The sequence below is a fragment of the Rhynchophorus ferrugineus genome, unplaced genomic scaffold, assembly GCF_030347505.1.
Source record: "Rhynchophorus ferrugineus isolate W39M unplaced genomic scaffold, kcgeb_rfMv2 rfM7, whole genome shotgun sequence".
NCBI classification, from domain to species: Eukaryota; Metazoa; Arthropoda; class Insecta; order Coleoptera; family Curculionidae; genus Rhynchophorus; species Rhynchophorus ferrugineus.
The window spans coordinates 539,330-556,812 of record NW_027472586.1 but is presented as its reverse complement, the minus strand read 5'-3'; the positions used below and the strand labels follow the sequence as shown (position 1 = coordinate 556,812).

General features: G+C 33.3%; 1 protein-coding gene across 1 annotated transcript in view; it reads left to right on the top strand.

Annotated features, from left to right (window-relative positions):
* Window positions 1-17,483, top strand: part of LOC143199898 (uncharacterized) — a 212,034-nt gene that overhangs the window by 176,334 nt on the left and 18,217 nt on the right. The window contains exons 7-8 of the mRNA XM_076410019.1: window positions 12,678-13,525; window positions 13,582-13,893. Of these exons, the coding sequence (XP_076266134.1) occupies window positions 12,678-13,525; window positions 13,582-13,893 (1,160 nt within the window). The remainder of the gene's footprint in view (window positions 1-12,677; window positions 13,526-13,581; window positions 13,894-17,483) is intronic.

Here is a 17,483-nt window from a genome sequence, read left to right as displayed (position 1 = left end):
TGACTTTTTGACGAATATTGCAGGTAAAATTAATGAGGAGCTGTCGGTTTTTAATGATATTGATCTACAGTGGGTGGTCCAATTATTAGGGTCAAAATTGAAATTATTTAATTTTCTAGTAGGGGGTCACTTATATATTTATTATTTATATTTGTAATCTATTGAGATCTCCGAAATATTTACACCCTCGTCGTTTATTATCGTAGTTATGAACAACGCAGGATTTTCTAGACAAATATTCCTGATTTTTTGATCGGTACAAGCAGTGGGTGATTTGCATCAAGAGACTTTTTATTATCAATTTTTAACAACAACAAGCAAATTTTAATTTTATTTCGACTGATGCCAGGCTGTGAAACTCCAACGATAGCTGCTATCTCTCGGTGGGAATGTATATAGTACAGTAACAACATTTGTATCTTTCTACATTTGTGTGTCCAAAGCCTTACCCATCGTGAAAAGTTGAAAATTTGAGTTAATCGCGTCGAACCATTAATAAAGAGTAATTTCGAAGGCACAACGGACAATGAATGAGAATGAGACTTCACATAAACATATAACTAACCATAAATTACATAAGTACGAGTATAGTCCTAAAGTGTATATTCTCGAAGAACGACATACAGGGGATGGACAAAGTAATATGAACACCTGCCTTATACACAATTTCTATCTCTTATAAATCGCTTATTAATAAGGTGTTTAGCTACCATTTACTTTTAAAATAGTTGTAGTTCTTTGCAAAATAGGTTCGTGAATAGTTTCCAATGAAATTGCAGGTAAAATTAATGAGGAGCTGTCGGTTTTTAATGATATTGCCCTACAGTGGGTGGTCCAATTATTAGGGTCAAAATTGAAATTATTTAATTTTCTAGTAGGGGGTCACTTATATATTTATTATTTATATTTGTGATCTATTGAGATCTCCGAAATATTTACACCCTCGTCGTTTATTATCGTAGTTACGAGCAACGCAGGATTTTCTAGACAGATATTCCTGATTTTTTGATCGGTACAAGCAGTGGGTGATTTGCATCAAGAGACTTTTTATTATCAATTTTTAACAACAACAAGCAAACTTAATTTTATTTCGACTGATGCCAGGCTGTGAAACTCCAGCGATAGCTGCTATCTCTCGGTGGGAATGTATATAGTACAGTAACAACATTTGTATCTCTCTACATTTGTGTGTCCAAAGCCTTACCCATCGTGAAAAGTTGAAAATTTGAGGTAATCGCGTCGAACCATTAATAAAGAGTAATTTCGAAGGCACAATGGACAATAAATGGGAATGAGACTTCACATAAACATATAACTAACCATAAATTACATAAGTACAAGTATAGTCCTAAAGTATATATTCTCGAAGAACGACATACAGGGGATGGACAAAGTAATATAAACACCTGCTTTATACACAATTTCTATCTCTTATAAATCGCTTATTAACAATGTGTTTAGCTAGCAGTTGCTTTTAAAATAGCTGTAGTTCTTTGCAAAATAGGTTCGTGAATAGTTTCCAATGGGATATTGTCCCATTCCTGTTCCAAAAAATCCGCCAATCAACGATGTTGGAGATGGATAATAATCCGTGTAATACACAAGAAGAATATGGAGAATTCTTGGAAGTAAGACAAGGAAGAATTTCCAAACCCTGGAAGAAGATGGAAATGATCCAAAATCTTTGTTTTATGCATATCAATATCAATGGGGAAACCGAATAACCATGGCTTCAAGTTAATGCTCCGTATTTATTTAAATTAGGTTGGCGTGGTGTACTGTGAACTAATAAAACCCAATGAAACCATCAATTGGGGTCACTATCCCGTCGCAATATAGAAGTCGTGACATATCTGATCAACGGTTCAGTTCATGTAAAAAATATCAAAAATGAGTTGATTCATGAATAGCCTTAAAAAAATACGTTCTTTCGAGATGGATATCGTAAATTGCCTTAAATATGGAAAAAAGTAGCGGCTATCGATAAACAATAATTTGAATAAAATACATTTTACCGATTTTTCACAATAAAACAGAAATTAAAAAAATCCTTTAAAACTTATTTATAAGGTCCATAATAAACAAAAAACCAACACTGTAGAAACGCAACAACAACTGATTATTAATTATTGGGGTCCATATAATGAAATAATTTAAAAAAAGACAAATCTGCTAAATCAACTTTAACATACAACCCACAGGCAGGAGTTCCAGGAGAAATGAGATGTTCAAAATTCTTTCGAAAGGGCTCTTCCTTCACCACGCTTTTAGCTGTGTGAACTTTACTCACGTTTTCATCTAGTTCTCAACTTTTATGACAACCTTTTAACGTTAGAACCGCTCAATCGAAGTGTACTCCAAATATTTGGCATCGAAGTAGACCGTGCAACTTCACAAAAAAAAGGTAATCCTGTAATATCTGACGACAAAAAAAACAAATGAAAGTTAAGCCTCAACAACGGTGACCCAGTAAAACTTCGTCCCTCGATTTTTTTTGTACCGTGACAAACGTCGTCGTCTAATCGCCTCCCTCCTCCGCCTCTACCTCTAGCGCGCCCGTCTGATTTTCGTACGGGTGGCGCCCCCTCGCGGCCCTGAATAAAGAAGAAGAGGAAGGAGGAAAAAACGGGAGTCCAGAGGCTAATTCGGCGCGAGGCAAGGAGTTCGCCGCGGCGGCCGGGATTCGACCTACCCCACCAACTTCCCGGCTAACTAGTTCGCCCAAGTCAGAAAGAGAAAGTACAAAAGACGTAAGTGTAATTTGTGTCGGCGAAGTTTCGGACTAAGTTAGCGCCAGTTTGAAATTAAACGGAACTTTTTATGGGGTCCCGACTCGAATTTCGCGAAATCGATGGTGTTTACCTCGTTTCCTAAGTAAAATCGATATCGGCCTCTCTGTAGGACACGAAATTTTCGGTGTAACATCTTCCGAATAGTTGTTGCACCACACCAAACTTACGTAAATAAATATTATAGATCTCCATTCGTTAAATATTACACCATAACCGTTAAGTGTTAACATCATGCATCATACATAACAATGAGTAACTTAATTCATATTAAAGCATTTAACGTGGTTCATATACATATACTTTGAAAAAAAGTATATTGTTTGCACTTAAACAAAATAACACAATAAAAATTAGACTGAATATCAAAATTTTAACATCCAATAAGTATCCAATGGTATATAACATAAATTGAGACATTTTTTATAGATTTATATATAAGAAATTAATTCTTATTCGCTAGTATGTTTAAAACTCCAAAACGACTAAACCGATTTAACTAATTTTGGTTTTTAAATGTTTATGAAAGTCCAGAGAAGGTTTGCATGGTGAAAAAATATGGAATAATTACAAATAAAACAGTAAAAGCAACAATTTTGTTTCGCCATATAAAGTATCATTGTCACTGTCGTCAATACTGTCATTGTTGGTTGTAAGATAAGTTTAGGTGCGTTGGGAAATTTATTTTGTGACTAAATATGTTTAATAGTGATTAAAACTACCGGCCAATATTATTAACTCGCGATGAGAATATATAATTAAAGATTGAAGATGATTTCTCAGCACTGACCGTTAAATACTTTATCACGATTTATATTTCTTATACAAATGTAGGTATTTTTTTGATATGTACATCTATTCGTCATGTAAAAATAATGACGTACATGTCAAATATGATATAACTATGTATCAATAATAATTTCGAATCGTATTCTAATTGCGGGCGTGTAAACATTTACTAAGAGCAGAGTGGAAGTATAGTGACTGTAATTATTTAGCCACAAATTAGTTGTGCGAGAACTTTCTTTGCTTTATATATTAACATTGGCAAAGACAAGACCATCTGACTGAGGTTGTCGAAGTCAATCAAATGTGCGAGGAACTACCTCACACACTAGCCACTCTGATGGCCAACGAGAGACAGAAAATAATAATAGTCGTATTCATAAGTGACAATTGCGTTTGAAAGAAACTGTAAATAAAGTGAGTAGAGGTAGAATCCAACGAGTTCGGGCACATTCACCATTCAACATAATGTAGGATCGTGAGGCCTACAAATCAGTTACAATTAGGGAAAGGACAAATTTTATCAATATTCTAAAGCACTAAAACACAGCGATGGATCTACTGGGTTACATTGAACCGGTGGAAAAGTCAGGTTGCCACAATTAGTCTACTACTAGATCCATTACGCTCATTATTTTTCGGAATGCGAAATGATTCTTGCCACTTCTTGGCCAACATTCAAAAATAAAACAATAGTTTCCAAATGACGTCATTTGGAGCCACGCTTATTGCAGAGGACAATTTTACGCCTACTTTCAAGGTACTTAAACAACTTTATCACTTGTCAGCTTACTTCAAAAACATTAATGTTTTACTTCCTTTGATATATCAAATCAGGACATATTAAATACGTAATAAAATATTACATTAAAAGACTACTACTAATTACTTAAGAATTACGCTAGCGATTTAAAACTAAACCAACGATTCTAATGCCCGACGTAAAACCCGTGTGACCTTTTTCCTGGCGAACGTGCAAGATATTTTCTTCCAGCCACGAACCGGCAGCGCCATCTCTCCACGCTCACACTCAACCCCCGAGCTCTTTCCCCGAACACATCGCCGATAAAGTTTTTTCGTTCGAATTTTAATTCTAATAAAATATTTTTTGAATACTTCTGGCCCAACTATGCCCCGGCATTGAAGTTAGACGGAAGGTATTCCCGACGTTAAATACCGAAACTATTTTTTGCAAGAGAAAAATTTTATATCCTGCAAAATACTTCGGCATGGTAGGAAAAAAAGGAATTTTTCGAGGTAGAATAAAAATTGTGAATAAAAATTTCCTTTAAAATTAAATATATACGCAGATAATTTATAATAATTTAACAGATTTAATAAAATTTCATTGTTAAGTATAGCAAAGATTTCAGCATGTAGTTAATAAGTAATTTAAATAGAAATATTCAAAAGTTTTTTTATAATTTTTATATAACTTTTTATAATTCACAAAGGTTTTTATTATTCACGAATTGGATATAGGATCCAAAAAAGTGCTACAACTCTTTGAAAACTATTAAATAAAAGTACATCATACACACTAAAATTATGCTAGATTTATTGAAGCTGAATTTGAGTTAAAATAATAGTTCCAGCACTTCTTTCTATTATGTCTCCAACCACAAGCAACAGTAAAAGGAATATAAAAACAGACTTTATGAAAATCAAAACAGAAAACATTAAAATAAAACCCAGTAAACCAGTGCGTGTGGCAATAAACGCAGATATATAATATTGTAAATGTATTAATAACATATGGTTAAAAATAAAAACAACCCTCTTCTATAGTAAGTACGTAAAAGATGTCTAATTAGAATGTATGCCAAGTTTTGCAAGATCCTATATCAAAAATCAATAATATCACTAACTTCTCATTCTAATAAACACAATACTATTAATTTAATAAACGTGTATCATACACATAAAAATTATGCTGGATACTTTTGGAACTAAATTTCGATTTGATATAACAGTTCCATCATTTTTCTCTATTATTAATTGATAAAATAATAGATATTGCTTGCTTCTAAAGTATAAATAATTTTATATATCTTACAGCTTAATTAGGAAACTTCAGAAAAATTGTTAGGGAAAGAAATTTAAGAAAAATATGTTTCATCATTTTAATTTTATACACATAATACTATTGTATAACTTTAACTGGCTATTATTGACCAATTCCTTTTGAAATTTCGATTTTATTATATTAAAAATGCAACAGCTTTTATATTTTTTATAGTAATGAACATATGACAAGGAAATAACAAGGTTTTTATTTAATAAACGTGCACTATATACATAAAAAATATATTATCTCTATTGCAACTAAATATTGCTCAATAATAACAGCATTTCAATCATTATTATCTTTTATTTAGGTAGTATTTTTAAACATCATCTATATATTAAACATTTAAAGTATTAAAACCGTAGATATTCCATGGATTTAGTATTTGTTTACTATTTTCTGATACTTATTGATAAAAAAAATAAACTACTTACCTGATTTTAAAACATATAGTAGAAACCCTGCCTCGTAGTTATCTGACCGTACCCTATACATAAGGGTGGGCAGAAGTAGTCTAGGGCGGTAAGCAGCATGTAAGAGAGGGCTGCATCTTGCGCGCGCTTTTAAAATCTCTCCTCTAGACCGTCGGACAGGACTTCAGGCCGGCCAGTCTCTGTCAGTCCTGCTCCATCCTCCTGCCGCGTCGCATCGTGCCGTCACGCAGCGTCGAAACGCCCGCGACGCGTCTTCTCCGTGCGTCGTCGACCATCAAGTACGTCCCGACGTCCCCACTTGTGCACATTGTTGTTGTTTTTGTTGTTTGTTGTTGTTCGTATTGTTTATGCCCTGCGCTCAGCCAACGGAACATTATGGATGGAAACGTGTGATTCGACTGTAAAACTGGACTAATTACGTTTATAAGTGAATGAAATGATTGAAGCTCTAAATTCTACCAGGTATAGAAAAAATTATATGTTTATATTGGACAATTTTAACAAAGTCATATCATTTTAAATAATATAGATTCCTCTATGTTAAATTAAACACTTAATATTAAAAAATGGACAATAGTAACATATATTGATATCAATTTTTTTAAAGATTTTGTATTAACAGTCTATAAATTATTATGAAATAAAACTAACAAAAATAATGAAACTAAAAAGAGCGTAAGAATAACTATATATTAAAGGTTCCTAAAAAGTTCCTTTAAATAATTTATAATAAAAATTTGTTGGATAAATAGATAACAGTAGCTGATATCGAAATCATTTTTTTAACAAGAGTTTGCATTGACGGAATATGTTATCATAAAATAAAACTAACAAAAAAATAACAAAGCAAAATTGAATCGAACAATAACAATATAATAGATTTTTACAAAGTGTTATTTAATACCTTATTACGAACTTATTAAAAAATTATTAGTAGAAGACATATAATAAATTTGTTGAAATAGACAACTATAGCATATATTTAAATCATTTTTTTTTCAAAAGAACTTGTATTGAAACAATATTAGCTACCATATAATAAAACAAAAAATTTATGGAATAAAAGTTTTTTAAATATTTTGTTACCAATTTTTATAAAATACTAGAATAAAATGTGAGTTTATTAAAGAAACAAAAAAACTAGACAATAGAACTTGTTAAATAAAATTATAAAAATATTAAACTAAAAAGTAAAAATAAGTAAAAATAATAAGCAAATATTGGTATGAAATGTTTATTATATATAAAATAATATGTATTAAACTGAAATAAAAATTAAGAAAGCATTGCATATTGAACTTAACAAATAAAATTAAAAAAACTATTTATTCAACAACAAAATAATAACAATTGAGTAATAGCAATTAATATATTTAACGAAATAATAATTATATTTTTCAGTAAAATAATAAAATAAATTTACAAATAAAGTTAAATGGGATAATTAGTGAAATAAAGATAATAACACAAAGATATAATAAAAAGTTAATAACATATATGATAAATTAAATAAATACATATAATATTGATGATTTTCTCTTTATATAAATAATTGTTTATTTGAAATTATCTATGCGTATAACTCGACCGTGATTTTCTAGATAAAAATATATCCACCATGAAAGTGGGGGGTGTTTTATGGGGATTTTGCTCACCGTCACGCTATGTGATAAAACAGGGATTTTTTATGATATCTCAACGATTATTTTTATTGACAAAACATCAAAAATTATGTTGTCAAATTGTCGACACTCCATCGACGAAGGTAATTTGTTTCCAAAGGCGACACACGCAAACATAAATGAGCCCTGGGACGTGATATCTCCACGGTATCCTGGCGGGTTTAATAGCGCATTTTTTCGACGGTGAAAGGGATGGTCTTACTCTTCATTGAACTTGGTGTTATTCATAAGAAAGTTATTAAAAAATTTGTAATTTAAACAACGTGTCACAGAAGAAATTCTATAGCAATAAGTATTAGAGTAAAGGTAATTAAATCAGATAACATACGTGGACGATTTAAAAGGAAATCCGAACTTTGGTCTAGAATCTGGCGAGGGGAAGATAGTGGGTCCTTCGGGATCCCTTCCGACCTCCAAGAGCTTCGATAAGATTGGAAAATTTAAAACGTATTAGACTGCTGACCGCGAGCGCGAACTCTCTCCCCTAGTCCTAGACTGACTGCCGACCAACTTTCGAAAATCCCCCGGCTTCTGTTAAATACAGATAGCTAAAGTAAGGACTATCCGACAGGATAAACTGTTTAATCCCGGGAAGGCACTGGGTGGCGCTACCAGACACTTCGGTTTAGAAGATTCAAACAACCCTCGATCGAAAGTAGTCTCTAAAGATTAGCAAACTCTGAGATTAACCATTATATATATATATATATATATATATATATATATATATATATATATATATATATATATATATATATTCTTTTTTTAGGTCTTGCTTCCTTTTGTTCTACCTCTCATTATTAGATACCATAATTTTATCGAGTATGATTGTCATTTTGTTATTATAAGTTAGCATGAAAAGTATAATGTTATAACTTTTACAATTTCAGTCATTATGGATACTATTTAGCCAGCATTTTATCAGATTTGTTTTCTTTTGTTTGGTCAATAATCAAAACTAAGCACCAATTGCATCCAGTCGTGTTAGACATATGAGAGAAATTAATTTTCAAAAAGTAAATATATCCCAAATTAAAAACTATATTCGGCTTTACACTTATTCTATATGAGTTTTTTCAGATTAGAAATATATCGCTCTTAAAAAAACAATTTATAGAATTAGTTTTGATTATCGATATGTATTTTGCCACAAATTTTTGACATTTAATATTTGTGTAACAGACACAACATCAAAACTATTACTAGTGATGATTCTTAGTTTGATTCAGTCCTTGAAAGTGTTTCTGTTCAAGTCAGCTCGTATAACAGCAAGAAGCAAGAGGTGAATATGCCAAAATATCGTCATTGTTATTGATGATTTATATGAATATGATGATTAATTTTACCTTATATAAAAAACACAAAAAAACTTTAAATTATGACTTGGATTTTAACGAAAATAATTACTTATCACATGGAGAATGCCTATACTATAGTATGTAATATATTCTAACCATTCTAACATATATACTTTTTGCTTTTATGTATTTTTAGAGAAATTCATTCAACTTTTTTATAATTAAATATATTGAACGGCGTAAGATATTACAACAACAATCTTAATATATTCAACTAAATTATCTTAGTCTAAACTAGTAGAAAGAAGACTGAAGGAATATCATATCATTGTGGTACTAGGCGTCATAAAATACAAGTTTGGTTTAGATTCGAAAGCAAATTTAATATTTAGATGCGGATACCGTTATAAAACCAAATCGACACTATCATGCAATTCTATTAAAAATGAATCTGGACTATTTTGAAATAAAAAAAACATTTCTCGTAATTACATTTCTGTAAATAAAAAATAAACGATCTAGATGAGGAAACCGTTTAATTCTCTAGCGATATTTAACGAGAAAACGATTTAAACAACACGATTTCACGTAACGATAGCCGTCGAAATTTCCCTCTCGCGAGTTTTTACGGCTTGATTCGATTTAGTTGTGTTTTAATAATGGCGCGATGCAATCTTAATCGTTAAGAAATTACCCCCGGGCCGATATAGTAACGGCGATAGCGAGACCTGGGTCTGCGTGTCCTTCCCAAATCAGAACCCGTCGCTTTTTACGGTTCCCGTGACGATATTCGTGACCGAGAAGGCCCCAGAAATATTCCCCGTTTTAGTTCAACAAAAAAAAATCATCAAGTATAATTTCGTGTTATTACTGTAACTGTGTAAAAAATACACCGTTGACTTTTCTTCGTTTTGTTTCTGTTGTCAAGAGATTTCCTCCTGTGAGGTATAAATCATAGAATTACATTAGTTCCTAATATTTAATTCTTTCTTTTTCTCACTATAATATCTATATTTGCTAAGAATTGGATTCTAAACATAGATCATGCGGGTGATACCACTTACAACACAATTAAAATGTTTACAAAAAAAATTAATCTCTATTGTTTTAAATAATGATGATAAAGTAAATTATTTACATAAGGTGATTTTTAATGATTTCATAATTTCACAAAATATGATAGTCATTTTGTTTTAAATGTTCTCTTCATAAAGCTTATCTTTTGTTTGGCCTCTAATCAAGTCTAGGCACCATTACATCTAGTCGTGGTAGAGAAAAAGATAAATTTATTTTTACAAAGTAAATATATGCCAATAGAAAACAATATTTGGCTTATACAATAAAAAAAACAAAGTTTACAATTAGTTTTTATTATCAGGATTTATCATTATTATTGGCACAAATCTCTCGAAATTTAATATCTATCTATCAGACAAAATATCAAAAATATTATTAGTGTTTATTGGATTGTTATATAAGACATATTAAATTATATATTACATATTAATTTAATTAAGGAGTAATATTTTACTTGTCGAAGATCAAAACTACTATGCTATACACATACATATATATATATATATATATATATATATATATATATATATATATATATATATATATATATATTACAGTAGGAATAATCCAAAGTATATAATAGCGATGAGTATCAAGGAGATCACCTGAAAAGAATTTGTTCCCCATTGCCAACCCTCGCTTTTCCACCCCTCAACGTTCGGATCTCCCTATAAGCGCTACTCCCCGCATGCAGTAGGGCAAGGGTAGCATTTTTCCGGACGAACCCTTAAAGAGAGACCGCTCACTGCACAGATGCAATGCCATGACCGATATTGTTATCCGTTAAAGGGGATAAATCACCGTTCCGACGCTCTAATCGTTTTAAAAAAGTAACGGAATAACTCGCTACAACACCCAGTCAGAGATAGGCCCGAATACCTGTGAGAAAGGCCGAGACCCTTACGCCCTAAAATTATCTCTCGACAAATCCACAGGGCACCGTCCTAATGGCTGGATAGACAACACCTGATAAGTTGGCAATCAGGCTTGGGTCATTATTAAATTCCTGGATAACAGACGAGCGACATAGTGAAAACTACGGGGATTGGCTTTGACGTGACAAAATCGATACTAGGAAAGGGTTTTAATAGTGTACTTTTGATAATACCTCTTTGTGGAGTACCTCCAGTGAGAGAAATCAAGCTTCAAAAAGTTATAAATAAAGTATGGTATAACTAGTCATAATTTCAGTAGATTTTAGTTTTATTAGAATAACTTTGTATAAATGATCTCTGATAATGCAGATTTACATTTACATAACCTTCTATGTGAAAAATTATGTTACTTAGTCTACAATGACTAGGAAAATATTATATTACATACATTATTAATCAAACATTGTAAACTTAAGTTTGACTACTAAACTTAAGAGCCTAAACATGCGAAGCACCACGTTAAGAATATACTTCAATCGCAATAGTAGAATTAATATTTCCAATGGACACCCTGTAGTTTTTTGGAAATCTAAGGATACTTTGTAAAAAAATCTTTAACCCTATTAGATCCTATCTCGTATGAGTTATCCTATCTATATATTGAAGTTCATTTATATTATTTAATATAAGTTTTTCCAATAGACACCCTGTATATTTTATTGAAAATTCAAGCATTCATTGTAAAAAATTTATTAATATATAAATTAACCATATTAACTCCTATCCTATCTATATATTGAAGTTCATTTATATCATTTAATATAAGTTTTTCCAATAGACACCCTGTATATTTTATTGCAAATTCAAGCATTCATTGTAAAAAATTTATTAATTTATAAATTAACCATATTAACTCCTATCCTATCTATATATTGAAGTTCATTTATATCATTTAATATAAGTTTTTCCAATAGACACCCTGTATATTTTATTGCAAATTCAATTCATTCATTGTAAAACATTTATTAATTTATAAATTAACTATATTAACTCCTATCCTATCTATATATTGAAGTTCATTTATATCATTTAATATAAGTTTTTCCAATAGACACCCTGTATATTTTAGTACAAATTCAATTCATTCATTGTAAAAAATTTATTAATTTATAAATTAACCATATTAACTCCTATCCTATCTATATATTGAAGTTCATTTATATCATTTAATATAAGTTTTTCCAATAGACACCCTGTATATTTTAGTACAAATTCAATTCATTCATTGTAAAAAATTTATTAATTTATAAATTAACCATATTAACTCCTATCCTATCTATATATTGAAGTTCATTTATATCATTTAATACAAGTTTTTCCAATAGACACCCTGTATATTTTAGTACAAATTCAATTCATTCATTGTAAAACATTTATTAATTTATAAATTAACCATATTAACTCCTATCCTATCTATATATTGAAGTTCATTTATATCATTTAATATAAGTTTTTCCAATAGACACCCTGTATATTTTATTGCAAATGCAAGGCATTCATTGTAAAAAATTTATTAATTTATAAATTAACCATATTAACTCCTATCCTATCTATATATTGATGTTGATTTATACGATTTATCTTCATTAGATCTGGTATTTCTTTCAGATCTGCTCGACCGTTCAGTTTTTCGCAACTAAAAAAAAGAAAAACCGAAACGAATCCCCATAGCATGGCAACAATAGCCAAGAGCTTCACGAAACTAGAGTCGTTGGAAGAAAAACGACGGAGGAAATCGACCGAAGATACCTGCGCCAGTCCCAAATCGTTGATATTGCCGCAGAAAAAACGCGTGCTGCCTCCCAGTTCGGTCGGTAGTCCCGTGAAGAAGAACCAGAAGCTGTCATCCAGCTCGAGCGGCAGCGACGAGAACGTGCCCGACGAGACGTTGATCCGGGAGACGGAGGCTGCCCTCAAGAACCTGGGAAGTTGGCCAGGTCCCAGGGGATCGACCTACAATAACCAGAATGAGGAGTCACCCGCGTTCGAGAACCTCTTCGACGAGAAGAAGGCGAACATCAAGATGTCCCCTTCCAGTGCATCCAATTCCAGCACAGATAACGCGTGCTCGCTCAAAGACGTGATAACGCTACGAGAGGACGACAAATCCGATAATTTTAAGAGCAAGGTGGTCAGGATAAAGCAGGAAGTCTGCGAGGAGAGAAGCAAAAGTGACTATCGACCTCCCGATTTCAACGAACTGGTCGACGACTCCTCTAACGAGCTAGAGATCGACATGTCCGAAGCCGCCTCAGAGAAGAACGAGTCCAGCGACCGATCCAACACCTCCGACGGCTACAGAGACCGGAAAAAGGATGACGACCGGTTCTCAGAGGCGCAGAGCTTCTCGGCCTTCACGAGGCACTCGTCCGGCAGCAGCGCGCTGTCGTCGCCGTTCTCCACGAACTCCGCCTTCAGGCCGCCCCAGCCGAGCAATAAAACCTTAACCAATTTAGGTGAGATCGTTTCAGACTAGATCGCTGCCCAGGTTAACGTGATCGTCATGTTCCAGGCCCCTATCCAGCTGAAGCGACCTTCGTGGGTTACCCCGGCATGGACCAGTCGCAGGTCGTCGAGGATAAGCCGAAGAATATATTGAAGCCCGTCGAAGCGGCCTCGGATTCGGCCGCCGTAAAGTCGCCGGAAGCCAGCAACAAACAGTATACGATCCTACAGCCTGCCAGTATGAGGTCACGAGCCACCAATGCCTTCCAGGAGGTGTCCAGGGATGGCGTGGTCAGTGTTACCTCGGTGGGTGCGGAACCTTCGAAAATAACAATCACCACCGCGACAGCCAGTTTGTCTCCGAACAGTATAGGTAGAGGTAAGTCACAAATTTCGATTTTATTTCATAAGTAATATTCAGATAATCTTGTTAGTTATCTCGATATGGTGAATGCCTTCTTTCACTCTGCGCTTAGGAAAAACTTCTTCTTCAATATGGTAGTGCTTTGAGCATTCTTTATGCTACTGATTGTGACAATCTACTTTTTCCATCCAATTGGTCTATTCTCTCACAAAAATCTGTGAGAAATTCTACATTTGAACAATCGTTGTAATCTGCGTCTCCGGGTTAGTTCCTCAACTGTACCTTGAATTGTGATTCAGAAGGATGCACAGCATAGTATTTTGAAACCACAATTTTACAGGTGCGCACTGTAACAATGCCCAAGTCCCCATACAGTAGGATTTGCAAGATATTAATTCAAAAAAACCGAATTTTAGTATTGATGTATTTCCTACAAATTGGTCATTTCGTTTTATTACTCCAGCTGTAGATGTCACCTTTATCTACTATATCACTAATCCCAAATGTCCAAAATGCTCAAATTCTCAACATATATATATCAGGGTACATAAAATCGGTCAATATGTTTATAGTATCAACAATCAAGTTCATAGTATCATATTATTAGTTGTATTGTACAATCTAATATAAAGTTGTGCTCATTTATTTGGACATGATATTTCCTCTTTAGCTTGTCATTCAATGTAATATCCAAATATCTCGCTGTTTTAGCGTAAGAAATTATTCGACAGTCAATTATCAGTGGCAGGTAATCTGTCTCTTTATAAGTCTAATTTACGTGAGTAGATTTCGTCAAATTTAACTTGATGCGTCATTTCTTGGTGTCATTGGTAAGGGTTTTGACAGTTTATTTGTAACTATTTCCATATCATTGTTTGTGATACATATAGAGGGATGTAGCTGAATTACATTTAGGTGCATCACTAGCTTTTATTAAATATATTATCACCAGAACCAAGCCCAATACCTTACAATACACCTACAAAAACAACATCAAGTAGATGTAATAATATTTGTTTCTTACTCTATACCTAAGATTTAAACACAAAATTATAACAAATAATACTCTACCATATTTTAAAAAATCATACAGTATTTAAAATATAGACAACCAATAATAATCAATATGATTGATTATTATTTCATGTAAATTTTATTGATTTGATAGTACTAGGTATTTTTCTTTATAGAATCTATATATATACGTTATATTAAAATTAATTAATCACAATAATAGGCAACTTAAAATACAATACAAAATAATACAACTACTAATACATATATTGTAACATATATTGCATATATACCGTAATTGTCAGGCAACCAATAATAATCAATACACTGATTAGGAATTTTTTTAAACAATGGTTTGATATTATTAGTTATTTTCCTTTATATAACCATACATAGTCGTAATAAAATTAATATAGCATCTATATTAAAATTAATTAGGCCACTTAATAGGCAACTGAAAATACACCGTAACATATATTGCCTATATTCGATAATTGTTAGGCAACACGTTAATTTTTCCTAATAACGTAGGCGTCATTACGACAGCAACGGCGAATATCGCGGAGAAAATCAGCGGAAAGTGTTATTCCTTTATCAACTCCCTCCGACCCGAGAAAATGGGAGGGAGAGAAAGGGGGAATCGTTATTAGTAGTAAGGGTTTAAATTTGTGGACCCCCTCTCTCTCGGCGACGTTAATATTAGGAATTATCGGCGGCCGGATCATCCCAGACGTGGCGAAAAATGATTTGTGGCTTCTTGGGGTTTTGGCAAAATTAAAGATTTAAACATTCTAATAACGGAGGGTAGTGCCTTGAGTTATCGAGACAATTCCGTTCGTATCGAAATATGGACAAGTCAATTTACATATTTAAAATATAATAGTTGAGAAGCTGCTAAAAAGGGAAAACATTAAAATGTTATGCTAATCAAATAACAAATTTTTGTAAGTTTGGTTGTCTATCGATTATTTTTTCTTGTAAATTCCGCAAAATGACCTAATTACAATGAAACGGCAATAAATCGGGCGCGCGGATTCGGTGACGAAATTAACATTCATGGCAAGGAGGCACATTAGGAGGCGATTAAGGCAACGAAAAAGGGTTGTAGCGACGTCTTGCGGCTGGCGCGCCTTCTGTCGGATGACGCGGCCGTTAGCAGGCGAGTCACGTTCTCGGCGTTGACAAGCCGGCTTAACGGCTGTATCGCTTTGAGCCGTAATATCTACTAGATGGAGCTGTTGCCGTCTTGAGCAGGTGACAGAAACGTGACAGTTGCCCGATGAATTTCTTCGGCGCCAGAAAGTGTCAAGGGGCGAGGGGGATGGCCAGATTATGCCTTATCCTGGAAAATATTTCAGAAAAATTAACCGGAAATATCATTTGATAGATTATAAACAAAAAGCTATGATAATTGTTGAATAATATTTGATCTCCTGCTTACTGTTTTCTCCACTTATTAAAATTAAATCAATCAAATTAAATCTTCGTTTTATTTATTAAAAACATCTATCTTATAAATAATTAACGAAAGTGTTTCCATGAATTAAAATTATAAATTAAATTAAAATTAAAAGATGCAGTTAAGTTTAATATAAATTAGAATCAACTGTAATTATATAACTCTCCAAAAATTCTTTATATAATATAATAAATATCGGTGATATGCCCAAAATATTGGTAAAACTAATAAAATACTTGTTTTCTAATAAATTCAATTTACTACTAAACTATTCAATTAGATCTACGCCATTAGTCCAGTTATTGAAAAAAGATATTAAAAAATATGAATAGCTGACGTATGAGTTTGGAAATTAACCATATAACCATAAGAGCATTAGTTTTTTCAGCATTAAGTTCAAGTATAAGCAGAAATAAAGCATATTCCTGCTAGAATGAAAAGCCTCTGGAAGTGGAAGGGACACTAAATTAAGTACTAAAATGTACCTGTATAATAATTGAAGTTCAAAAGCCGTTTTTACCTTAGCTAACGACCAAATTTGTTGAGTAACTTCACAAAGTATTATTTTCAATGAATGTTTATCTTTAACCTCAAATTTGTTGTTAAAACCATCTGGGAAAATGAATTAAAATTAGAAAAAGTCTATATTATGTAAAAGAACATACGAGCAGGAATAGAGCATATTCCTGTTGGTTGAACCGCATTGGTCATCGCGGCCAGTCCTTCCCCGCATAGTGACGTAGACACCGGGTCGATTTTTTCCCACGGTTCGCGATGTCCGAGCCGCAGGATAGCCGCCACGCGTCAGCCCCACGGACCGACATCGGACGTTCTCCGACGAGGACGCCGGGCGTCGGCCGCGCCGCTCCGTCCTGCCTAGGCCGCAGGTGCGACCGTCCACTTTGCGCGCAACCTCCCCGCTCACCATTCACGGCTGCGGTTTCTTTTTTGGCAAAAAAAGATTTTTCTGCCGAGTCTCCACCCGGCCCGGCCCGCCAGACCAATGGGGAGGGGGAGGCGGAGCCAAGACGAGGTGCCGCGCACCAGATCAACCTGCGCGCTCTCTTTTAATTTGTCGAAAAGCGTCCGGAAAAAGGAGCGGGAGAGTCCCGGCGAGGACGAGCCAGCAGAT